At 49.6% G+C, this 25,370-nt stretch overlaps 3 protein-coding genes across 12 annotated transcripts in view; 1 reads left to right on the top strand and 2 right to left on the bottom strand.

Moving 5' to 3' along the window:
• Mroh7 (maestro heat-like repeat family member 7) overlaps window positions 1–10,300 on the bottom strand; it is a 56,118-nt gene extending 45,818 nt beyond the window's left edge. For 5 of the 8 annotated variants that reach the window (XM_011240564.1, XM_011240563.1, XM_006503201.1 and 2 more), the window contains exon 1: window positions 1,718–1,762. The gene's annotated coding sequence lies outside the window, so the exon portion shown is untranslated. Of the gene's footprint in view, window positions 1–1,520; window positions 1,697–1,717; window positions 1,763–4,639; window positions 4,704–10,276 lie in introns of those variants that run through there. The other 3 variants (XM_011240561.3, XM_011240562.2, NM_001126487.1) reach the window with 3 other exon arrangements.
• Window positions 7,681–22,058, top strand: Fam151a (family with sequence simliarity 151, member A). Its single transcript, NM_146149.1, has 8 exons — window positions 7,681–7,854; window positions 9,216–9,362; window positions 15,911–16,063; window positions 16,963–17,122; window positions 19,239–19,463; window positions 19,822–19,961; window positions 20,739–20,882; window positions 21,305–22,058. Exons 1-8 carry the CDS (start codon window positions 7,728–7,730, stop codon window positions 22,033–22,035), a joined length of 1,827 nt encoding a protein of 608 aa, NP_666261.1. The 5' UTR covers window positions 7,681–7,727; the 3' UTR covers window positions 22,036–22,058.
• The window catches only part of Acot11 (acyl-CoA thioesterase 11), a 60,453-nt gene continuing 53,403 nt past the window's right edge, over window positions 18,321–25,370 (bottom strand). For 2 of the 3 annotated variants that reach the window (NM_001347159.1, XM_011240556.2), the window contains exons 14-16: window positions 23,649–23,780; window positions 23,028–23,154; window positions 18,321–22,250 (exon numbers count right to left, since the gene is read on the bottom strand). In NM_001347159.1, coding sequence (NP_001334088.1) covers window positions 22,095–22,250; window positions 23,028–23,154; window positions 23,649–23,780 — 415 coding nt within the window. In that variant the 3' untranslated portion in view covers window positions 18,321–22,094. The remainder of the gene's footprint in view (window positions 22,251–23,027; window positions 23,155–23,648; window positions 23,781–25,370) is intronic. The other variant, NM_025590.4, reaches the window with a different exon arrangement.

Genomic DNA, 25,370 nt, shown 5'->3' on the forward strand with positions numbered 1-25,370 from the left:
ATAAACAATAATCTATAAGAAATATAAAATTAAAAATTCACTTAAATTTTTAAAAAATCACTTAATATAAGCAACAGGGGAAACAGCAGACTCTTGAGGTCACTAACAAAGGACCTAGCACTCTCCACTTAGCGTCTCAGGAGGAGAAAGCACGTTGAAAAGCTTTCCAAGTAATAATGGCTGCAAATATTCCAAACAGAAGATATAAGCATCTAGATTCAGAAAGAGGGAGCAAACCTGGGGCAAGCCTAAAGAAGTTCATGCCAAAAAACACTAAAGACAATAACCAAAAGTGTTGCAGTTGTGTTATTTCTTTTTATGTTTGTCTAGTTGGTTTGATTGTTTTTTTGTTTTGTTTTGTTTTGTTTGGTTTGGTTTGTTTTGTTTTGAGACAGGGTTTCACAATGCAATCCAGGCTGCCTTTAAAACTGCTATGTAACCTAAATTGTCCTCAAAGTGGTGATCCCCCTGCCTGAGCAACTGAGAGCTAAGATTGAAAGTATGCATCACCAAGCCTAGACACCATTAAAAAGGAAAACATCTTACCAGCAACCAGACAGTATTACCTATGGATGACAGCAGTTTGATGGCAGGGAGGAGTCTGCACATGGGTGTCTGGGTCTCTTTTAGCAGGGCCTTCAGGCCACAGGCAAGTCCCTCCATCTCTCCAGCCCAGTCACCCCCTGCCCAGGTCTTGAACCCACTTTTCAGCCATTCTCAACATCTCTGGTGTCTCAGTGTGTTGGCTCCTCTCTTGCCACGGAACCTTTCAATGCCTTTCTCCTTCCCATGAGACCCCTCAGCTTCACCTTCAAGCCCTTCATCTACCTCAGACCTAACAGTCCCATTTCAGAGCAGCTTGATGACTCCCTCCCCAAGAAAATCCTCCCGAGATCCCAAATGCTGTTGAGGAACCCTCTTCCCGTGATCAACCCCTCTATATCAGTGGCTCTTTCTGTTGTCTTAGTCTCCATCCTAGAAAATGAAGTGGGTGTCTCTCTTACTACTCCTGTTTTTCTGTAACATAGAGCAGTGCCTGGCACAGAGCAGGTATTCAGAAAGCTTTCAGGAGGTAGAGTGAATGAATGAATGAATGAATGTTCTTCAAAATAGGTATCGCTGCCCTCATTAAATAGCACGTTAGTTGGGACTGTTCAGGGAGCTAGTGATTTGTGTAAAGTCTCCAGCAGATGGCTTCTCAACCGTCACTCCCCACCCCTGTAGCACCACAGGGATTTCTAGGGATCTCTTAGTGGGAAAAGCACCTTCCAGATTCTCACCCTATTCCCTCTGCCAATTGGGACACACCTTGCCTTCCACAAACGTCCATCCACACCCCATCCTTCCCTGGGTGAGCAGAGGAGCAGCTCTGGCCCCAGGTCCTCTGCACCCCGCCCCACCCCTGGTCTGTGGCATCCCCTCTGGCTCTTACTCTTCTCCCCCTCACCTTCCCTGTTTTCCCACACTCTGCTCTCAAGACAAAAAGGCTTTCTGTGAGCCTTGAGCTCCTGGTGTGTTACCTCCACCCGGGGCATCCACATGGCAACAGAAAATTCAACTTTAATCCAAAGGTATGAAGTAAGAACTGTGGACTTAGAGCCAGACAGGAGATTTTTACCTAGTGGGGGGGTTGGGGGTCTAGGTAGTAACTGCCTTGTGGAGGCCGTAAAGGCTGACCCTACCCTTGATACTGTCCCAAAACCACCCTTCCGCTTACCTGGGCTCCCCGCCCAGCCCAGGCCGGGCTTATAGTCTTTGTGAGGTCACCATGATCCGGAAGTCCCCCCAGCCAATAAGACTCCTGCTCCTGCCCACATAGTGCAGAGGAACAAAGGAGTCTTTAAAAAGAGAAAGATACATCTTTAGACTCCCACTACACTAAGGCACGACCTGACTCAAATGAAGGCTGATTCTCAGGGGGCCTTCAAAGAACCCCAGAACATCTCCTGTGACCTTATACCTCTGTTTATTTGGAGGATGACAAGTGCTTTGGAGCCAGGCAATCTGTGACAAGAAAGATCAAAAGCCAGGACACCAATGAACCCAAGTCCTTGATCTTTTTCCTGCCCCACCTTGCTTCATCCAAGGACTGATAATATGTGGAGCAGGGTGGGGTGGAGGACAGGGCCCGGAGATACATACCCTGTGTGACCTAGATTCTGTGGTAAGGACAGTAAGGTCCAGTGGCTATCTCTTCCAAGAACATGGCTTAAATTTTTTTTGTATGTTTTGGTGTTTTTTTTTTTTTTTTTTTTTTTTTTTTTGGAGACAGGGTTTCTCTGTGTATCTCTGGCTGTCCTGGAACTCACTCTGTAGACCAGGCTGGCCTCAAACTCAGAAATCTACCTGCCTCTGCTCCCCCAAGTGCTGGGATTAAATGTATGTGCCACTGCTGCCTGGCGGGAACATGGTTTTAATGATGAGCAGTCAGTAAATGATTAGGAAAAGATAGAAACATTTTGAAAGCACCAGTCACAAAATGAGAGTGACACTATGCACGCATGAGGTCCTGTTCTTGTTTGAACTCAAGTCAGTAAGCCTTGGTATTCTTAGATGTAAGACATCCTTTGTTCAGAGACAGGCTGTCCAAGGACTGGCCTCATCAGACTGGCTCAATGTCCCCAGCATCTTTAGCTCCCATTAGTGAATGATAGGCATGTTGTTTGTTTTTTTAACATTTATTTATTCTGTGTGTGCATGTGTGTGTGTATGCACATTATAATACCCATGACTCCAGTACATGGGTTCAGACTTGCTGAAACTCATTCTGTCTTCCACCAGATGGGTCCCAGGGTCATCGGGCTTGTGGCAGGTGCCTTTACCAGCTGAGCATCTCACAGGCTCTGCATCTCACCAGCTCCTGATTGGCATTCTGGAATGCTCTCCTGTCTGCCCTGGGCTCACCCTTCCTGCCCCTTCCTGCTCCTACCCACACCAGGGCCCAGCTCCTTTGTTCCCTTCTGTTGTTTCAGGACCTGGTGTCAGCCAGAATTTCTCCTCTCCCTCCTCCTTTCCCACAGCCTAGAAACACAACTAGGTTTTCTTTGGCCTTGAAAAGTCCTTCCTGGGACTGGAGAGGCAGCTCACTGCACTGATGACTGCTCTTCCTTCCAGAGGATCCGGGTTTGATTCCCAGCACCCATACAGTGGCTCACAATGATTGTAACTCTAATTCCAGAGAAACTGATGCCTGTCACTGGCTTCCTTGGGCACTAGTCACACACATAATACATAGACATAGCTGTGGAAAAAACACCTTCACACATATAATGATAAAGTTCTTCTTTATATACCTATAACCCCAACACTTGAGAGGCAGAGCTAGGAAGATTGTGAGTTCAAGGCCAGCTTGATCTATAAAGTGCATTTCTGTCCCTAGACACACAGACCTGTCATCCCAGCTACTCAGGAGGCTGAGACAGGAGGATTATGTGTTGAATGGGCTTCAAAAAAAGGCAAGGTCACCAGATGCCGTCTCACTGAGGTCACTTTAGCACTTAAGTGAGACGATGTCACACAAGGTAAAAGGAGCTGAGAGTTAAGTTCTATGGCAGAGAGCTTGCCTACCATCTGTGAGGCCCCAGATCCAATCCCACGAACTACAAAATAGAGAGGTCCTTCCCATCACGGTGCGGATGCTGTCACTGTGAGATCAGCCTCCTCTGCAACTTCCTTCCCACCCCTCACACAACAGACAGGTCCTCTGCTGTGACTGTGAAACACAGGAGACCCCAGGTGGAGCCAGACAAGAGACGCAGCTTCTGGCCACTGGGACCAAGGCAACCTGGTTTATGGCTATATATCATATCTAGTGCCTTCAATAAACTAGCACATAGCAGCCTCCCAGACATTCACCTTATGGAAAGCCTGTGCCTCTAATCAGAGACTACTCCTCTTTAAACCAATTAAAGTAAGGCATCTCCTTTATTTTGCACTGGGCATTAAGAAATATCTATTGGACCTGGAAAGATGGCTTGGCAGTTAGGAGCAACTTCTAGACGTCCTGAGTTCAATTCCCAGCAACCTCATGGTGGCTCACAAAGAAGACAGCTACAGTATACTTGTATAAATAAAATTTTTTTTAAAAGGAGAAATATCCCTTATTTCTGGGTATGATGGAGCATGCCTTTAATCCCAGTACTTGAGAGAAGAGCCAGGCAGGTCTCCGTGAGTTCAAGTCCATCCTGGTCTTCATAGTGAACTCCAGAGAGATACACACAGCAAAGGAGATAGGAGGGAGAGAAGTGGCTATGCTCCTGGCTCTGCCTCCTGGGTGCTGGGATTAAGGGTGTGTGCCCCCATGCCTGGTTCATTCTACCTCTGCGTCCTGGGTGCTGGGTTAAAGGCATGTGCCACCATGCCTGGCTCTTTTACTAGCCACTTACTATCAACCTCCTATACGGGTCTCAACATCTTCTTGACTTTTCCACGAAAATCTTAGAAAATATCACTTTGACACAGCTAGCCCCCCAACAGCTCTAACACTAAGAAGACCATCGGAGAGCCTCTACCCTGGACCTTACCATGTTCTAGCTTCACTGCGCTCTATAAATACGATGATACCCTTTCTGCCATTCCCAAAATCCATGCAGACTTTGATTTAGGGAAACTTGAACCCACGTTCCCAAGCCATGCTTACTCAGATTTGTCTTTGAATAAGTGGTTTCCTCTTCTTCATAGTTCTCGATGCAGCGGGAGGGAGCTTGCTCGCTTGCCAGGAGAAGCGTGTGACCTCTGAGCTGCTCCCCCGCCCTCCTTTTACTTTGTATTTTGGAACAAAGTCTAAGTTGCCTGGATTGGACCTGGACTCGCTCTGTAGCCCACACAGCCCATGAACCTGTGAACATGGATCTCAGCCTTCCTGGTAGCCACAGTTACAGGCTCTCACCACCAGGCTTAGCTTGTTAAAGCCTTCCATTTTTAATTTGTTTGCAAGCCTGGGAATTTATCCCAGAGCTTACTGCACACCAGACAAGTGATCTACCACTAAAATACAGCCCCAGAAATCCTTTTTTTTTTTTTTTTCTTATAGTAAAACGTGTCTTCGTGATCATAGGAGCCCCAGCCCTTGTCCAGGTTTCCAGCTGCTGTTCCTCAGGGCAGGCATGGTTCTCTTCCAGTCACCTATCTACTGGATTAAGGGAATTTATCTGACAATAAAGGCCTCAATCTCTCCCCACTGATGCCGGGACCCCTTCTTTGTGAGCCACCATGAGGTTGCTGGGAATTGAACTCAGGACGTCTAGAAGTTGCTCCTAACTGCCAAGCCATCTTTCCAGGTCCAATAGATATTTCTTAATGCCCAGTGCAAAATAAAGGAGATGCCTTACTTTAATTGGTTTAAAGAGGAGTAGTCTCTGATTAGAGGCACAGGCTTTCCATAAGGTGAATGTCTGGGAGGCTGCTATGTGCTAGTTTATTGAAGGCACTAGATATGATATATAGCCATAAACCAGGTTGCCTTGGTCCCAGTGGCCAGAAGCTGCGTCTCTTGTCTGGCTCCACCTGGGGTCTCCCCTTTACTGGCCCCGGAGTACAGAGATTCAAGGCATCTGCCACCAGCCCTGGTTTGGTTTTGTTCTTTGAGACAGGATTTCTCCATAGCCCAGGCTAACTCATGATCCTCCTGCCTCAGCCTTTGTACTATAGCATTAGATCCATGCAGAAGACTTAGCATACTGTGTTATGTCTGATGAATTCTTAATGAGGGTTCATATGACCAGGTGTAGATTTAGCACTTTGTGGGGCTGGGGATACGGCTCACTGAACAAAGCACTTGCTGTACAGACATGAAGACCTGAGGTCAAATCCTCAGCCCCCATGTAAGAGATGGACTGGCAAGACGGCCTGATGGTAATCCCAGCGCCGAGGAAGCAAAGAAAGATCCAGAACAAGATGACTAACTAGAGTCATCAAATCAACAAGCCATAGCTTCAAGTGAGAGACCCTACCTCAGTATGTAAGATGGAGAGACATCAAAGAAGATGTCAAATGTCAACCTCTGGTCACCACATACCACATACACATAGACATACACATATATAGACCATAGACCACATACATATACATACCACATGCACATACCATATACATGCAAGATAAAGAAAATAGAACATTATGAGAGCCCTACTTGTCTCCAGGTGTCTTTTGTTTCCCCGGTACTGGAGATTGAACACACACAAACATATACACACACACATACACACACACACACACACACACACACACATGAGGGAAATGCTCTACTGTTGAGAGTCCCAGAACTTTTAATTTTTGAGACTGAGTCTCATGGTTTCCAGAATAGCCTCAAAGTTGCTATGTAACTGAGGATGGCCTTGAACTCCGATCACTTCTGAACAGAAAGGGCCCTCCTGAAGAATTAAGCTTAAGCCAGGCATGATGGCTCACATCTGTCATCCTAGCTCTTGAGAATCTGAAGTAAAAGGCTTACTGTAAGTTCAAGCCAGTGTGGTCTATATTGGAGTTCCAGAACAGACTGGGTTATATAATGAGACTCTGAAGAAATAGCTCAGTGGTTAAGAGCACTGACTGTTCTTACAGAGGTCTCAGGTTCAATTCCCAGCACCCACATGGTGGCTTATAGCCACCTATAACTCCAGTTCCTAGGGGTCTGATTCAGCCTTAGGAACTCCACAGGGACTGGCACACCAGTATCAAACAGATCTCATACAATAAACATATTTGGCCAGGTGGGGGTGATGCACACATTTAATTTCAGCACTTGGGAGGCAGAATGGAGGTGGATCTCTGTGAGTTCAAGGCCAGCCTGGTCTAAGAGCAAATCCAGGACAGCCAGGGCTCTTATACAGAGAAACCTCGGTGGAGGGTGGGGGTGAGGGTGATGGTATGGGAGAGATTAAAGCAAAAACTACATTTCATTTGTTGTTATTGGTAATACCAAAAGAGCCACTCACCCATCACCCAGTACCCTGCTGTCTCTTAACCTCTAAGGCAAACTTCTTCCACACTCTCTCACAGCTGGCTCTTTGACTCCTCTAAGTTCCCTGGCCTGTGAAATAGGGGAAGTCCTTAACTTCTTTCCTCCATTGCTTCTAGAATTTCTCTGCCTAAGCGAGCAGCTTAGCCCTGCCCGTGCTTCAGAGGTGGCTGCACTCACTCCCACAGGTTCACTCAGGGCTATCAGCTCCCATCCCAGCCCTGTCTATCAGCTACCATCTCAGATAAAAGGAAACTCATGTCCTCAGGGCAGATCTAATCTACTCTTGTCACCAACCCTTTCATGACGTAGGGCTTCCCTGGAGCAGAGCAGAAAGGTCTAGCTTGAGACCTAAAGAGATGGCCAAGTTCAGTTGCTTCCTTTCACACAGGGGTAAAACAAGGCCCGGGCATCCAGATGCATTGACTTGTTCTAGGCCATCAGGAAACCCAGGCCAGCTGGGTTTCCTTAGCCTCCTACCCTTGCACCAAGGGTCGGGCTGTATCCAATCCTCCACCGCTTCCCAACGTTCCCAAGTTCATTTGGGAGGTGGCAGGATTTTCTGCTTAGGTTGATAAGATCCAGCTTGGATGGGAAGAGGAGGGCTGGGAGCAGGGCAGGGTTTCTGAGCTCTCTCCACCCAGGCAGTGGGAGTGGCCAGACCTGAGTTAAATGTTGCTGCAGTCTCGGCCTCCCACCAGATCTCAGCTGCAGGGAGTCTCAGATGACTGTGAGATCCTGAAGGGAGCTCTCTTGAGTGAGGGTCACAATGTCCTGCAAGAAATGGTGCTCCAGCAGCCAGGCCAAGTGGATCCTTGCTGGCAGTGTCACTGTGACACTGGTGTTGGCCATTTCATTGATCCTAGGCCTAACCCTGCATCAGGGCACCCAACCAGGTAGGACCTTCCCTCTCCCTGCCATCCTCCCAACTTCTCATTTCTTACCTCACTGAGCTCTGCCCATGTATCCAGCTCTACTCTGATACTTCAGCCCTACCAAGTCAACCAGAGCAGAAGGTGCTATTGACTTTGCCTTGCTCGCCGGATCTTAGCCTTCCGCCGAGACCCTGTGCTTTTGGAGGGATACTCCTTGGAGACTTTGTGAGCACTCTGAGCAGCCTTCACACTCTTCCTACACATCTGCTAGTCTCTGCAATCTCTCCTTGATAAAGGGCCTTCTAGCCCTCTAGGAACAGCCTCCCCCCAGACCTATGCCTCAATCCTGAGTCTATCCTGATTTGGGGGGCTCTGCTCCCCACCCTTCCCTTCCGTCCCCCACCAGCACTGCCTTCAGAACCCCAGGGCTCTCTCCTAGATCCTTGCAGGGGCTCTGTCTCCAGTGGGCTCTTACCACCCACTGCTCTCTGCAGCCAGATAGCCTTTTCTAAACAACTCCCCTGGTATCATGCCCCACAGACCTAATTCCTCCACTGGAGATAGCTTTCCTTCCTCCAGGAGGACCAGGTAAGACCATTCCTTTATACAAACGTTCTTTCCCATGTCTAAACCTTCACCATTCTTTCAGCCTAGAATCATCTATGCACTTCTGTCAAGTGTACACCCATCCCTCCAAGTACCTCCTAATGTCCCCTTCTCTTTCAAATGCTCCCTTTCCTGATGATTCAAGGCCAACAAGAGGGTCTCTGTGGCCCCAGGAAGCCACACAGTTCGCTGTCTTCTGGGCTCTCTTTCTCTCCCCCTCTCCTCCTTTACCCCTCCCCTCTGTGTGTGTGTGTGTATGTGTGTGTGTGTGTGTGTGTGAGAGAGAGAGAGAGAGAGAGAGGATAGTTTGTGGGAGTCAGTTTCCTTCCATCATGTGGGGTTCCAGGATTAAACTCAGGCCATCAGCCTTGGAGGCAAGTGCCCTTACCTGCTTGTCTGACTTTTGAGACAAGGACTTGTGTATTGCAGGCTGGTCTCCAGGTCCCTGTGTACCATTGAACTTCTGATTGCCAGGCCTCACCCACCCTAGTGATGGGATGACAGATATACATATACTGCAGCAAGCACATGAAAGACCTGGAGCTTCCTATGTGTGTAGTCCTGGGTGGTCTCAGACTACTGCCAATCCCCTGCCTCACTGGGATCAGAGGCATGCACCACCAGGCCAGGCTCCCTGTATCTTACCATACCAGGGGCTGTGGGTCCTGCTGTCTGTCTACCAGACTGAATGCTATATTCAGGGTGATAGGATTATGGCTGAGCATCCTGGGCTGGGGCAAGTGATGATGGTAACAACCCCTTGGCCTTCGTTCCAGGCTGTGAGAACGATGCAATTTGCGGTCCTGATGCTGACATGCTGGACTACCTGATGGGCATGGGCCAGATCAGCCACCGGGATGGCTTGCTGGTCACCTGGTACCACGCAGCCAACAGCAAGAAAGAGATGGCAGCTGCCCTAAACAGTAAGTCTAGCCACCCTGCTTGGGGTCAGGAGACAGTTGACACCGAGGTCATGGCAACTCTGTGGTGGCTATTTTCATATACCTGCCACAGTCTCCCTGAGGGAACAGAGCTGTCAGGGGCTGATGGTCCCTGCTATAAGGAGGCCTTTGACTTCCAGGACTAAGAAGCCAGAGATGTAAGCTTGACAGCCAAGGCTGTGAAGGACACCTGAGCAGCTCCTTAGAGTCTGCAACAAAACAATCATGGTGGCCCTGTCAGTGACAAGCACACACTACCCTCGCACTGTGTGGCGGTCACCTCAAACCCATGCAACCTGCTGGTGGGAATCACTTATGGGAGGAAAACTGAAGCTCATAGAAATTAGGTGACCGAGGTTCTGCTGTCAGAGAGAGGTGAGGCCAACATAGGTCAGCCCCACAGCCCCAAAGTCTGTGATCTGAGTGTCTCAGTTGGATCATGGGGAAACACTCTCTTTCGTGGAGGACTGGGGTAATGGTCCCTGGCTTGAGGTTTCGTCAGGAAGTGCAGGCCTCCATTCAGCCCTGTGGGTGTGGCCTGAGAGCTCCTGGCCACTGGTGTTTAGGACCTCGTTGTGAGAACTGCCACTCAAGAGAAATTTTTCTTGCTGACCTGTAACCCAAGACCTCAGGAAGCTGAGGCAGGAGGATGACTAGTTCCAGGTTGGCATGGGCTATGGATTTTGCTCTGGCAGGTCACCATACAGTGGCCTGGAAAGAACTGGTTGAGTGGAGGCTTGCATGGCAAGTGGGGAGAGGCTGGGCCAGGCTGGGAGAGCCCCAGGCCACCACCACTTCAGCTGTGTCTTCTGACAGCTGAGCCTTGGTGGCCAGGAGTGAAGGAAGGAGAGAAGGAAATAGCGAGCTTTAACATCCACCATGCTTCTCGATCTTACCCAGGAGACAGTGGGTGACACAGGAAAGAGAAATGTCTCCTGTCTGAAACAACAGTGCTACCGGTGAGCTACCGCGTCTGTCTCTTACACCTGCTGGCCCCTTCTTTTCTCTGGAAAAAGAGCACAGAAAGCAAATTCTGTTGGCTAAAGAGGAAACTGTCCTAACCAGGAGCCTGCGAAGTTTAGCCTGTGAGAAACTTGCTTAGCTCTGTGTCTTAGTCGGGGTTTCTAGTCCCACAAAACATCATGACCAAGGCAAGATGGGGAGGAAAGGGTTAATTCAGCTTATACTTCCACATTGCTGTTCATCACCAAAGGAAGTCAGGACTGGAACTCAAGCAGGTCAGGAAGCAGGAGCTGATGCAGAGGCCATGGAGGGATGTCACTTACTGGCTTGCTTCCCCTGGCTTGCTCAGCCTGCTCTCTTATAGAACCCAAGACTACCAGCCCAGAGATGGTCCCACCCACAAGGGGCCTTTCCCCCTTGATCACTAATTGAGAAAATGCCTTACATCTGGATCTCATGGAGGCACTTCCTCAAGCAGGCTCCTTTCTCTGTGATAACTCCAGTCTGTGTCAGGTTGACACACAAAACCAGCCAGGGGCTGGAGAGATGGCTCAGCGGTTAAGAGCACTGACTGTTCTGCCAGAGGTCCTGAGTTCAATTCCCAGCAACCACATGGTGGCTCACAAGCAGCTGTAATGAGATCTGATGCCCTCTTCTAGTGTGTCTGAAGAGAGCAATGGTGTACTCATATAGATTTAAATAAATAAAATCTTAAAAGAAAGAAAAAAAAAAAACAGCCAGTACACTCTCGGGTAGAGATGAAAGATAGTCAATGGTCACAGGGACAAGATGATGACAGTGCCTGTTGCTATACGAGCTACAAAATCTTTCTGACCAGGCCTGGGCCTATTTAAGCAACAGCTAAAGGCTACAGATGCACACTAATTAAAGACTTTTTCCCTTTTTCTCTGGACAAGGGAGCCAGGTTGTAAGGCCTCAGGGGATGCCAAGAGAACCCACCACCGAGCTTCACCCAGAGCACACTGGAACAAGGAACATTCATCAGGATCCCACCCAGGGGTGTGCACTACTGCATCAAGGAACAGAAATACTCACCCTTAGCAGAGAGGCCCAGTTTCCTTGTTGCCAGGCCCCTGGGGAAGGCCTCTGAGGGAGCTGGCAGAGTTAGGGTGGACTAGAGTGGATGTCCAGAGAGAGCCTGGGGGGGGCGGGGCGGGGGGGGCGGGGAGCAGAATACAGACCTGGAGGCAGCACAGAAAGTTCACATTTTTACCTTGGCATGAATCTGGCCAGGCATTGTGAGGCACACCTGTAATCTCAGCACCTGGGAGGTCGAGAAAGGGTGATAAAGACTTCAAGTTCATTCTGGGTCAGGTAGCAGGCTCCAGACTAGCCTGGGCTAAAAGATAGGGGTGGGGGTGTGCCAGTATTGATTCCAGGCAAGTGGCTTCCCCTTCTGAGCTGATGGTAGCCATTTGTCATTCAAGCTGGGGCATGCCTGATTATACAAACAAGATCATTACTAGTAATTGTGTTGAGACAGCAGAAGTACACCAGATGGTCCTGGGTTACCCTCGGTAAGTGTAAATAATAATTAACACTTAGTCAATGCCTAACTTGGATACGTTACTATTTAATTCTCACAGATGAGGAAAGAAGCACAGAGAGGTCAGGTAATCTGGCTTGTGTCACACAGCTTTCAGGTGTGCGGATTTAGAGTCTGCACACCCAACCACCACACTCATGTGACTCAGTGGTAGGTGAGTGGAGAGCTTAGCAGCTGCATGCTTCCTGCCCTCTGCGGGGCACCATCCTGAGGACCCAAGCCCCCCTCACTTCCTTGGTCAGCCCCCAGGTCCAGCCCCTGGAAAGTCCACAATGTTCAGTATTAAAGGAAAGGACCTTCCAGGAAGACATGGCATGGAAGAAGAAGCCACCTCAGGGAGGCCAGTCAGATTGCGAGCAACATTTCTGTTCCACTTATGAAGCAATGGCAGTGTCCCTGCTAGGATGGCAGGCATAAACCATGCCCCGCTTGAAATGGTCTTAATTTTGGCAATGTCGGAGGTAAATTCCAAGGCCTTAATGTAGGCTAGGCAAGCACTCCGCTAGTGAGTTACACCCCTAGCAGCCCCCATTCTTTAATAGGCTAGCATTGAACTCCTTTGTGGTGGTGGCGGTGATTGTTTGGTTAATGGTGTGTGTGTGTGTGTGTGTGTGTGTGTGTGTGTGTGTGTGTTTCTCTGTGTAGCCCTGGCTATCCTGGAACTCACTATAAACCAGTCTGGCCTTGAACTCACATAGATCCACCTGCTTCTGCCTCCCAAGTGCTGGGATCAAAGGCGTGCACCACCACACCTGGCCTAGCATTGAACTCTAACCGCCCTGCCCCCAGGTTCCAAGTGCCAGGCTTACTGGTGTGTGCTACCACACCTAGTTTGAGCCACACCAGTATCTTCAAGGTACCCCTCTCGAGCCTAGATTCTCTGTGCCCCAAACCCATGGTCTCTATCCACTCTATGCCCAATTAGGCAAAAGTTAAGAAAGAAGTTTATAAAAGCTGGAGAGATGTCTCAGGTTAAGAGCACTTGCTGCTCTTGCAGAGGAAACCAGGGTTGGATTCGATTCCCAACATTCACAAGATGACTCATACTTGTATGTTACTCCAGTTCCAGGGGATCCAATGCCCTCTGGCCTCTGGAGGCACTAGGCACACACATGACACATATATACATGCAGGCAAAACACTCATACACATAAAAATAGATTAAAACCACCTTTAAGGGCTGGCAAGATGGCTCAGGGGGTAAGAGCACTGACTGCTCTTCCAAAGGTCCTGAGTTCAAATCCCAGCAACCACATGGTGGCTCATAACCATCCCATAATGATATCTGACACCCTCTTCTGGTGCGTCTGAAGTCAGCTACAGTGTACTTATGTATAATAATAAATACATCTTTAAAAAAAACCTTTAAAAATATCTTTGGACAGAGTGGCAGTGGTGCATACCTTTAATTCCAGCACTCGGGAGGTTCGAGGCCAGCCTGGTCTATAGAGTGAGTTCCAGGGCAGTGAGGACTACACAGAGAAACCCTGTCTTAGAAAAAGAAAATGACAACTTTGTGTTTGAGTCACAAAAAATAAAGTTCATTTCATAACATCTGTGAGCCTTCAGGGCTCACAATGGGGTTGAGGTCCCTGGTGGCATTCTCAGCCTGGGTCTTGTCCCCTCTCACCAATGAGGACAGTAGTTCCAACTTCAAAACACAGACTATGTGCCACATGTCTGAAATCCCAGCACTTGGCTCAGGAGGGGGTAAGGGGAAGTGGGGAGCAGGGGGGAGGAAGATCAGGGTTTTCTTCATCCCCAGCTACATAGAAAGTGCAGGGCTAGCCTAGGCTACATGAAACTGTCTCAAAACAATACATTAAAAAGAATTATTTGAATTTTGTTCTGATGCAAATTTTCAATAGGAAATTAATGTCACCCACTGCCCGGCCCCCAGATATATAACTCAGTACCTTGAAGAGAGAATCCTTGTTTGTCTTGGGCCCTAGCCTACATTTTCCAAATATAACTCATTTTGAGAATCATAGAAAATATTGGCTGGTGCAGGGATAAGATGGAGAGCCTGGCCCTGGGGGGTCGAGGGGGGAGAGCCAAGTTCCAGGCCAGCCTGGACCACAAAACAAGGCCATCTCAAAAGCAGCAGATGCTGGGCAGGTTGGTGTATACAATCCCAGAACTTGGAAAGTAGAGACAGAGGCAGGTGGACTGCTCATGAGTTTGAGGCCAGACTAGACTACTACACAGTATGTTTCAGGCTAGCTAGAGCAGTAGAGTAAGACTGTCCTAAGAAACAAATGAAAGCAGTGCCAGCAACAGCCTATATTTGACTTCATTCTCCCTCCTAAAAATCCAGCACCTGAATTTGAAACTTGATCAAATTCTCAGGCACGAGAGCTGGAGAAAATCTCAGTGTTTGCTGCTTTTGCAGCGGGGCTGGGTTCAGTTCCCAGCACCCACAGGGCAGCTCAAAGCTGTCTATCATTCCAGTTGCAGGGGATCGGATGCTCTCTCTGTCTTCTGCCAGCATCACAGTACACAGGTGGCTCATGTACATACATGTAGGAAGTCATTTAAGCACATAGAATGAATTTTTAAAATTCTCAGACACTAGATGAGCCGTCTCACTTCCCAGGGCCTGGGCTATTGGTCATGAGTTTGTTGTGTTTATTTTTTAGACAAGATCTCAGTATTTGGCCCAGGGACTTGAACTTGCTATAGACCCCCAATGGGCCTCAAACTTATAGCAAGATCTGCCTTGCCATCTCTAACGCTTGCACACGGGTGTAAACCAGCACACCAATGCTGTCTTTCCTTTGCCCTCGTTCATCTCTAAAATGCTTCAGGTGTTAGCCAGCTCCACTACCGTGGAGGAGGACTCAGGAGAGCTGTGTACCCCTTACAAAGAGATGATTTCAGCCAAGGCCCCAGGATGGAGGACTGGCCTAACTGGAGAGCACCTGAGATTAAAAACCTACAATTTCACATGTTGGTTGTACATGTTGGGTGCCAAAGGTTTGAGTTCCATTTCAACTAAACACCCAAGGGTTCACCTGAAATAACCGTGTGAAGTTAGCTGATAAAAATAATGCCTTAGTTGCTACTAAGGACACAGGCAGTAGAATAGTATAGGCGGGGAGCACCAGCCAAGACCATCCTGGACAGTAAGCTGGCAGTCGTGGCTTTCAGTAATGGCCTGACTCAAATTCTATTCACAGGGATAAAACGTAATCAGTAAGCTAAGGCAGGTCAGGTCTGGCGCCTCCCACTCAGAAGTCAGAGGAGATCTCTGAATTTGAGGCCAGTCTGGGCGAAATAAGAATTTCAGACTAGCCAGAGATTCATTTAAAAAAAAAAAAAAAAAGAGGCCGGCCATGGTGGCGCACACCTTTAATCCCAGCACTTGGGAGGCAGAGGCAGGCGGATTTCTGAGTTCGAGGCCAGCCTGATCTACAAAGTGAGTTCCAGGACAGCCAAGGCTACACAGAGAAACCCTGTCTCAAAAAAACAAAAACAAAACAAAAACAAACAAACAAAAAAGAATAACTGGGGCTGGCCAGATGGCTCAGTGAGTAAGAGCACTGACTGCTCTTCTGAAGGTTCTGAGTTCAAATCCCAGCAACCACATGAGATCTGATGCCCTCTTCTGGTATGTCTTAGACACCAGACACCAATAGTGTACTTAGTAGTAGTAGTAGTAGTCGAAGTAGTCGTAATAGTCGTAGTAGTTATAATAATAATAAATACATTTTTGGGCCAGAGCGAGTAGAGGTCCTAAATTCAAATCCAAACAACCACGTGAAAGCTCACAACCCTCTGTAGAGCTACAGTGTACTCATATACATAAAATAAATAAATCTTTTTAAAAAAATACTGATTGAGAGGCCTCTGTCTGGCTCATCAGGTTAAGGCAAGTATCACCAAGCCTGGTGCTTTGAGTGCCTACCCATAAGTCACAGTGCGTGAGCAGACACACAACAAATAGATAAAATAGGTACTTTTTTTAGAGTGCTCATTGAATTCTGCCTCTTGTAAATAGGCGATGTCATGGTCTTAGAAGCCGATGTCACCGTAGAAGGGTTCAACACAGCCAATGAGACCAAGGTGCCCATTATGGCCCACCCTCCAGCCATCTACAGTGACAACACCCTGCAGGAGTGGCTAGAAGCTGTACTGGCCTCATCTCAGAAGGGTAAGTCACCCCTCTCCCAGCCCTACTGGCTTCCCAGACCTCTGCCCTTAAGGTCTTTCTCTAGGGTGAGGTGAAGCCAGAGCCCACCCTGAGCTGCCCGCTTCCCAGACTTCCACTACTCAGGCTCAGGGGGAGTTAAGTGAGGTGGACAAGAGGAAGTGTGACCCGTGTGCTCTCTCCAGAACCCACAGATGAAGCAGGGACATGAAATTGCAAATAAACTGCAAAGAGGCAGACAGGGTCAAAATGTCCCTCGTGGGTCAGCAGAACTGTGTTCTGAGCCAAAACCTGCTCCCTCCAACTCCCCTTTCCAGTCTGGGTCTAGGCCTTGCCCACCTTGCCCCAAACCACATGCTCCCTCATTTTCCTCATCTGCCCAGTAGCTGCCCCTCCCGGCTGTAACTCCAGTCACAGCCACATCATTTTTCACACGTGCAGCCTCATCTAACTGCCACACACACCCATGACTCTTCTGTTTAAACCCTCCCTCCATGGATCCCCTTGGCCTGGCTTGGCTTTCAGGATCTCTACCTTGGAAACTTCATCTCTTGTCTCCACAGTTAGATGGGCATTCATTCACACTGGTTCCCTTTTCTATCTAGTCAACCTCTCGGACATCCCTTCTTGGGGGCCTACTGGACTTCAGAAACTGAAGGCCTTTTCTATGTCTGAGTCTCCCTGTACCAGCCCATGCCTTCAACTAGCTTTTGCTTCTGCCCATCTGGGAAGAAAAGGGGGAGGCCTTCTTCTCAGTGTTGGCTCTCTCTGCCTCAGAGCTGTCCCCTGCAGCCCATCTCCATCTGCCCCCCTCTTCCCACTCTTTCCCAAGACCCTCCTGCCCTTCCCTGCTCTTTCTACTGAGTAAGTCCAGTTCCCCAGTCCTCACCCCTTTCCTGCAGGCATCAAACTGGACTTCAAGAGTCTCAAGGCTGTAGGCCCCTCCCTGGACCTCCTTCGGCAGCTGACTGAGGCTGGCAGGATTCGGAGACCAGTGTGGATCAATGCTGACATCCTGAGGGGCCCCAATGTGCCCATCTCAATTGAGATCAATGCTACCCAGTAAGTGTTCACCCTCTCCCCAGCTGAGTCCAGCCCTCTTCTGTCATCACTGAGCATAAAAAGGGACCTTGGGGGACCTTTGTGGCATTTGCCAGTCGCACCGTGAGACCTCACCTCTGAGCCTGCTCGTTTTGTTTTGGGCATTGATGCCGCCTGTGTGCTGCCGTGATAGTGTAGAAGTCAGAGATTAAGGACTTGGTTTTCTCTTTTCAGCATGTGGGTCCCGGGGCTTGAACTCAGGTTATGGGTCTCAGTGGCAAGCACCTTTTACCTGCTGAGCCTTCTCACCAACCACTTCTGCATTCGCATGCACTGTTCCCTCCTATCTTGGATGCCTGCTCCCTTTATGAGTGTGTGTTTAATGATTTATTTATCTTATGGACATTTGTGGGGTTTGCCTGTATGTACGTCTGTGTGAGGGTGTTGGATCCCTGAAAGTGGAGTCACAGAGAGCTGTGAGCTGCCATGTGGATGCTGAGAATTGAACCTGGGTCCTTGGAAGAACAGCCAGTGCTCTTAACCTCTGAGCCATCTCTCCAGCCCCATTCCTTTATGTGTTTTTTAGACACGGTTTATGTAGATCATGCTGGCCTCATACTTTCGGGGATCCTCTAGCTTTTGTCTCCTGGTACCAGATTTAGTTATAGGCCACTACTGTCTCTTGGTTTTGTGGTGGTGGTGGTTGGTGGTGGTGGTTGTTTTTTGCTTTGATTTGTTTACCTCTTTTGTTGGGGAGAGGATGAGACAAGTTCTCATGTAGCCCTACATAGCCTTGAACTCTGCATGCATGCGGTTCCTGCTGGACTTGAACTCTTGATCCTTTGTCCCCATCTCTGCTACACTTGGTGTACATCAGCATTCTGAATCCCCCCCACACACACACACTTGCTCTATTGAGTCTTTCCCCAGTCCCTGCCACTTCCAGAAGTGTCTCTAGCACCCCAGGTTCCTGAAGATCAGGTCCCCTCATGCCTGACTCAGTTGGACCATTTCTGCTGACTTACGTGTTAGTTACCCTTGCTCCATTGTGACCACATCCTCTCTGTCTCCCCAGTGACATGCACAGGACTTGGCCTGCTAGAAAGTTATAAAGCGATGCCTCCCCCGCCCCTCCAGTTCTCCAAAAGACCCAGCCCCTGACAGGCTAGGATATTTTTTTTCTCCCCATGTGAAAATTCACAATGACAGAAACATGCTGTTGAGTGGTTAGTGTACCCCAGGCACGGTTTCAAGCATTTTATTTGCAGAATACAGCTGAACTCTTAAGAGAATGAGGTAGCAACTAGTCATATTCATCTTGTAAGTATAGAAACTATCTTTGAAAGGTTAAATGAATGGTCTAAGTCTACAAAACGGCAGAGCAAAGGTTCCCACAGGTCTTTCCGTCCTCGAGTTTTGTGCTCTGCAGACACCTCCATCTGCCCGGCCAACATTTACTGATTCTCAAAATGAGTTATATTTGGAAAATGTAGGCTAGGGCCCAAGACAAACAAGGATTCTCTCCTCAGGGTACTGAGTTATATATCTGGGGGCCGAGCAGTGGGTGACATTAATTTCCTATTGAAAATTTGCATCAGAACAAAATTCAAATAACTCTTTTCAATGTGTTGCTTTGTGGCAGTTTCATGTAGCCTAGGCTAGCCCTGCACTTGCTATGTATCTGGGGATGAAGGAAGCCCTGAACCTCCTGCCTCCCACCCCCCAAGTGCTGAGATTATAGACATGTGGCACAGGCTCTTCTCATATGAAAAAAAAAATTAGGAATCTGAAACTTTGGAGACTCGAAGCCATCTGTCAGCATGCAGATCTGCACACCTTACAAGTCTCACTCAAGCCCCTCTGTCGATGTGGGGATGTTTAAAAGGCCCTGCCCTGACAGTCACTATCTTTGAGAATCAGATGGATCACCAGATGCAGAGTAGAGACCGGATCCCAGACCTCTCTGACTGCACAGGGTGGTGATATCAGCAGGAGGATGTACAAATCACTGCTGCTCTTTAGGGCTCTGATGTCAATCTCCAAGCTGAGTCTCAATAGGCCTGACTGTTCCTGTCGCTGTGGCAAGAGCCTACAAGAAGGGAAAGATGGGTATCTCTGCTCTGGTCTCTCTCTGCAGGTTTCTGACTCTTGTCCAGGAGAAATATCCAAAGGCCACCATTTCTCCAGGCTTTACCACTCTTTATGTGCCTCAGTTGCCAAACAGCACATACACCCAAGCCATGGTGGAAACAATGCAGGAGCTGGTCGGAGCGCTGCCACAGAAGGTCACCTTCCCAGTGAGAGCTGTCATGACACGGGCTGCTTGGCCCCACTTCAGCTGGCTTCTGAGCCAATCTGAGAGGTGAAACCCCTCTACTGGTCCCAAACCTATCCTGGGCTCTGCCCCAAGATGAACACGTCAAGAGGGGTCCTAAAGATCATCTTGTCCCAGTCCCACTGCCCTAACGACCTCCTATGCTCGGCCTCTGGCTTGTACTCTTCTGGGCACTGGCTGGTCACTGCTTCCATTGGTGGGTAACTCAGAAACAGACATCCCAGGGGTGCACATCCTCCTGCCCTCTGAACCTCCGCTCTCCATCATCCTCTGGTGGGAATCTAGAGAACAGATGCTCCACTCCTGGGCTCAGCTGGCATTCAGTTCTGAGCGCACAAGTAGAGCCAAGAGTCAGGCGGGCCCTGAGTCAGCTCTCTGGTTCCAGGTACAGCCTAACACTGTGGCAGGGTGCCTCAGACCCCGTGTCAGTAGAAGATCTCCTCTTCATCCGGGACAACAGTGCCGCTCACCAAATCTACTATGACCTCTTTGAGCCTGTCTTGTCGCAGTTTAAGCAGCTGGCCTGTAAGAAGGGAGCCTGGGAGGGGAATTGTGGGCTGTGTTCTGCTCAGGGCAGCCTTGGGTGGGCATGGAAGCGGAGAAAGGGTGGTCTAGATGGGGAAAATTCTGCGTGGAACAGGAGACAGGAGCTATTCTGAGAATTTGTCTTCTGCCCCTGGGATATTATGTTATCCAAGCGATGTCCTCAGAACAGGAGTCTGGTTGATAGAGAGGGCAATGGAAGTCCAAAACCACAAGGATTTTGTAGGAGTGCAATCTGATCACAACCTAGCCAAGTCTCACACACACACATACACACACACACACACACACACACACACACATACATACACACACATACACACACACATGCACGCACTCGAGTGCCCTGGCTTCCACAGCACCATTCACCTTTGGCAATAGGGTCTCAAGCACAGCCCTCTTACGTGCCCACTAGTTCATGAGCCAGATGCCACTATGCCCTGTTCTCTTGACCCTGTGTCTAGGGGCATCTACACTTAAGTCATCCCAAGGAGTCACATCAGATTCCACTCCTATTGAGGGAGTTGTGCCTGGGAAAGGGAGGAGACAAGCTTTGGAGCCCCCTCCCCTCATCTCTAGCTCTGTTTGGTTTCTGGCCCAGTAAATTCTGTTGAATGTCAGGCCATGAGACAATGACTTCCAATCTACCCAAAAGGGAGAAGTGACAGCCACAGGGCTTAGGATGCGGGAGAGCCAGTGCATACACAAGGCAATTTGTGGAGAGTGGTCCCTTCACATTGGCAATTTTGGGTCCCACAGTGAACACCACCCGGAAGCGAACCTACTACACAGGTGGCAGCCTGATCCCTCTTCTCCAGCAGCCCAAGGGTGATGGTCTGGAGGTAGAGTGGCTAGTTCTGGAAGTGAATGGCAGTGGGAGAAGAGCAGCCATTACAGTTCCTGGTGAGTCTGCCTGCAGCTCTAAAGCTCCTGGCTACCCTCACCCACAGGTCTGTCATTTGCTTGGGTGGGTAACTTGATTCTCTGTTACCATGGCAACACAATAAGCCACACACTGGATACAAAGTGGGAGGAATAATGTCAAGAGCAGGAACTCCTGGTCTTCACAGCCTTGAGTCCTCAGCCACACTGTGACTAGAGGAGTGGGGAGTGATTAGGAAGGCCAAGAATGGAGGCCAGCAATTTGTCATGCCTGCCTGAGAGTCACCAGTCACAGCACTTGGAGCCTGGGATGGAGCTGGCAAACTCAAGAATGGCTGGTGCCTCTTGATCTATCCCCATGACATGCCCCCATGTATGTCCCCTTTAACAAAAAACACTGACGTCCCATGATGACAGGATCTCCAAACTGTTGCCTCTTCCAGACAGAGAAGGCATGATCTTGCTGGACATTGGCCTCCAGGAACCTGAGGCTGGGAACCCTGTACCCATCCTACACACCCCAGGTGGCCCTGCTCTGACACTGGAGTCGTGTCTGCTGCGTCTGGCTGTTCACCCCAGGCGCTGGGGCATCCATGTGAACATAGTGGAACCCGAAGCTCTCCGGCCATCCCTGGCCACGTTAGCACACCTTTCTACCCTTGGCCATCTGCCCTGGCCTGTGTGGGTGGGGTCCACAGTCTCACATGGTAGTTTTGTGGTCCCTGGCCACATAGCTGGCAGAGAGCTGCTCACAGCTGTGGCTGAAGTCTTCCCCCATGTGACCGTGGCACCGGGCTGGCCCGAAGAGATGCTGGACAGTGGTTATCAGGAGCAGATGGTCACAGATATGCTGGAGCTGTGTCAGGGACTCCGGCAACCTGTGTCCTTCCAGCTGCAGGCTGGGCCACTGAGTCAGAGTCCAGCCAACACTGTGGCCAGGCTCCTGGCCTCCTCCCCTAGAGCCACTGTCACAGTGTACCACAGCACTGCTGGGAACAGCCATGTGGATTTGTGGGCTGGATTGTGGGCGGCCAGGGCCGTGGACAGGACCCGAGTCTATTACAGGATATCCCAGGAGTACTGGAAAGACTTGCAGGCAGATGTGAGCAGCAACCGACCATCCAGTAGGATTGGACCATCTAGTGTGGAAGGCTTCCCTGGGGAGTCAAGGTGAATAAATGTCTCTGCTTTGTTCCACGCACTGTGTAAGACCTGGGGCAGCATGGGTGGTGTCTAGAGGGTCTGGAGGCTGGGAGCTAGGTCATTCCGGTTGTCCAACAGAAAACTCTCACAAGCCTTGAAAGTGTTGTAGAATTCTGAGGACAGGCCGGACACATTGGTGGTCACATAGTTGAGAAAGCCGGGGGTGGCCTGGTTGTAGTAAGAAACCTGCAGGACAGGAAGTCAAGTTCAAGGAGGCATAATGGGGAGGTGAGAGTCAGCAGCCTTGCTTGCCTTCTGGGGAAGCAACAGATACAACCTTGTATCTTGATCAGTTAGAAAACCTGAGTGATAGACCTAGCCTCTTTTGATAGGTCCCCCAGATACACAGGGAACTTCAACTCTGACTGCCCTATCACAGCAAACCATAAGGTCACTGTACACCTCCCTGCTGACTAGGTGGCCCCAAGGGGACAGGAATTGACTCTAATACCTACACCTGAATCCACTTTATAACAGTGCTGGGAGGGTGGGGTGTCACAGAAACGTGGTAGACATAAGCCTTGGACTATGTCCTTTGTGTAGGTCCTTAGCAATGCTGGCCGAGTCAGCACCTGGGCAAGGCTGCAAGGAAAACTGCATGCCAGGGGAACTGCAGCATACCTGCCCCCAGCTCTGCTCTACCTTTCCAATTAACTCTGACTCCCCTGCTGAGCCTTCTATGCCCTCAAAGCCACATAAAGCCCTCCCAGACGAAAAGGGAGACACATTAAACAAACAATGGCAGAATTTTAGATCAGAGCTGGGCTTTCTGTAGTGTGTCCAGAGCTTTTCCCAAGCCCCAATAGCAGTTTGCTCTCTGACCACACTCAAGCTCCAGACGAGCTCCTTTCAGACTGCAAAGTCTGGGGGGTCATGGGGGTTCGGGTCTGGAAGGGCCCAGCCGAACAGCGTAGAGTTCAGTTTATCCATAGGTGGAAGTATAGAGGGGACATCACGTCTTACCTTAGTCATCTGGTCCCCCTCACGCCACAGACAGAAGCCTGAACAGAGAGTCTCCCCACGTTGGTATTCCGGTGTCTCATGGTGCGTGGGCAGCGTGACCGACCTCAGGGCAATGACATAGGGGTCCCTGGAAGAGAGGCAGAGTTAGAAGGGATCAGAGATCATCCAGAGGAGGATGCCTTGCTGGGGGTCAGCTGTAGGAAGGGGACATCTGTGTTAGCAGCATCAGGTTCAGGCTCCCTGTGAACCCATGGACTGTGTACCTTGGGGTTTTCATTCTTCTGGCCTTTGTCTCCAGAAAAAAAGATGCAGTCTACCCTGGCTGCGCCCATGTCTCAGGTAACAGCCACAAGCTTCCAGAGGGCAGAGACCAAGGGATACCCATGGGAAAGGCACTCGTGTCTGTGGCAACAAATGCCACAGTCGCCCTTGCTTTCAGGAGCAGTTTGTGACCTTGCAGTCATGATGAACTCCCAATGGCGCCTAGAAACAGCTGGTGGGTTCTGAGTCCAGCCACCAGTGGGCAGCAGAGCTCTGGCCTCCATGTTGCTGCTCCTCCCAGGAGAGGGAGAGAGGAGGTCTCCCTACCTCAACTGCACCCCTCAGAGAGCAGGCACTCACCCATTGTCACAAGGCTTCCGCCTAGAGGCCAGGATCACAAAGTCCTGGGGCTTGGTGTTCCCGCTCAGGGCGGGGCTGATGACGTGGTAGATGGCGTCATCCTCATCCACTTGCTGCACCAGCTCCACACTCCTGTGGGGAGGCTGAAGTCAGGGCTCAGAGCCACAGCAGCTCTCTATGGGGAGCAGCTCTGCCAGGCTCCCGCAGCCTGCAGCCTCTGAGCGGAGCCGGGGAAGGATGGGGACCCTCCAGCATATGTGTATGCATGAATGTGTATGCATGTGCTTGTCTGTACACACAACATTCACACACACACACAGTGCACCAGAGCAGATACACAGGCACATGCACATATAAGCATATACAGAGACACTCATCTAGGTACACACACACACACACAAAGCACACTGACATATACTCAAGCCAATACAAGTATGCAAACTGATAGTATTAACTGTCAACTTGACAGAATGCAGAATCATCTGGGAAATGGGTCTCTGGGTATGCCTGTAGGAGATTATCTTGTTAATTGGCAGAGGGAGGCCCACCTGAACTGTGGCCAGCACCATCACCTGACAGGGAAAGTGGAGGCTGTGAGCTGGGCACTAGCATGCATTCACACCCCTCTGTTATGTTACTGTGGATGCAGTATGAACAAGTGCTTCAAGCTTCTGCTGCCTTGACCTCCCCACTGCAGTGGACAGTACTTGGAACTGTGAGCCCGAGTGAACCTGTTCTCCCTTCAGTTGCTTTTGTCAGGGTATTTTACGACAGCAATGGAGAAAGACATATGTGAGCGTATGTACACAGACAGCTCTGAACTCACAGATCTGCAGGTGCACACACACCCCAAGTAGCTGTTCAAGGATTCAGTAGTTGTCCATACTGTCTAATGAGTTCCCAGTGTGTTTCAGGTGCTATCCTGGGATCTCACTTAAGACTCCTGTGGGCAGTCTTAGCATCCTCACTAAATAGAGGAGCTAAGGCTGGGGGTTAACCCACTCTGGGCTACAGAGTTCATGAGGAAACAGGGCTGGGGTGTTCAGCCTGATGGGTAACAGAGACAACACAAGACCAGGCATACTCACACATCTGTTCAGGTATACAGGCATCAACTGACATTGGTACCCACAGACACAAGGGCAGTCACATGAGGACATGGCCACACCTCCCCCTATCCTTCTGCTGCACAAAGGCTGGCTAGGGAACAGGCTGGCTGTGCAGGCCTAGGGGAGTGTGCTGGGGTCTCTAGCCTATGTCACTCACCCTCAGTGAACTTTGGTTTGGTCCACAGCAGCCCATCTTTCCCAGCTCCTCTGCCCAGCCACCACCGATCACCTCTCAGTTCTAGAATACCCTGCTAGCAGGTCCGGGTTACCCATGCACAGCATTTTAGAGCAACACAGTTTATTCTTTTCTTTCTTGCCACTTGCTTGATCTCTTGCTCTATGTGTGTGTGGTTGTGTGTGCATGTGTGCGCACATGCACAAGTATGAGTGTTTGAATGCAGGTATTCACCTATTGGTGCACTGTTGATAACAACCTCAGGTATGTCATTGCTATTTGCCTGTGTGTGTGCACCAGACTAACTTTGCTCTAGCAGTTCTAAGGAGTCTCCTGTCTCCCATCTCACAGAAAGAATCCTGGGATTGCAGGCATGAGCTACATGCCCAGCTTTATATGGCTTGTAAACCATCTCTTCAGCCCTCCCAACTTGGGTTC

This window comes from Mus musculus, chromosome 4 (genome assembly GCF_000001635.26).
Source record: "Mus musculus strain C57BL/6J chromosome 4, GRCm38.p6 C57BL/6J".
Classification (NCBI taxonomy): Eukaryota; Metazoa; Chordata; class Mammalia; order Rodentia; family Muridae; genus Mus; species Mus musculus.

What these genes read in the sequence shown, in the direction of transcription:
- Fam151a (NM_146149.1), top strand. Translation starts at nt 7,728, where the DNA reads ATGTCCTGCAAGAAATGGTGCTCCAGCAGCCAGGCCAAGTGGATCCTT. An exon ending in CTTCTGAGCCAATCTGAGAG is followed by an intron (nt 19,464 to 19,821) that starts GTGAAACCCCTC and finishes CTCTGGTTCCAG; the next exon opens with GTACAGCCTAACACTGTGGC. An exon ending in AGCAGCCATTACAGTTCCTG is followed by an intron (nt 20,883 to 21,304) that starts GTGAGTCTGCCT and finishes TGCCTCTTCCAG; the next exon opens with ACAGAGAAGGCATGATCTTG.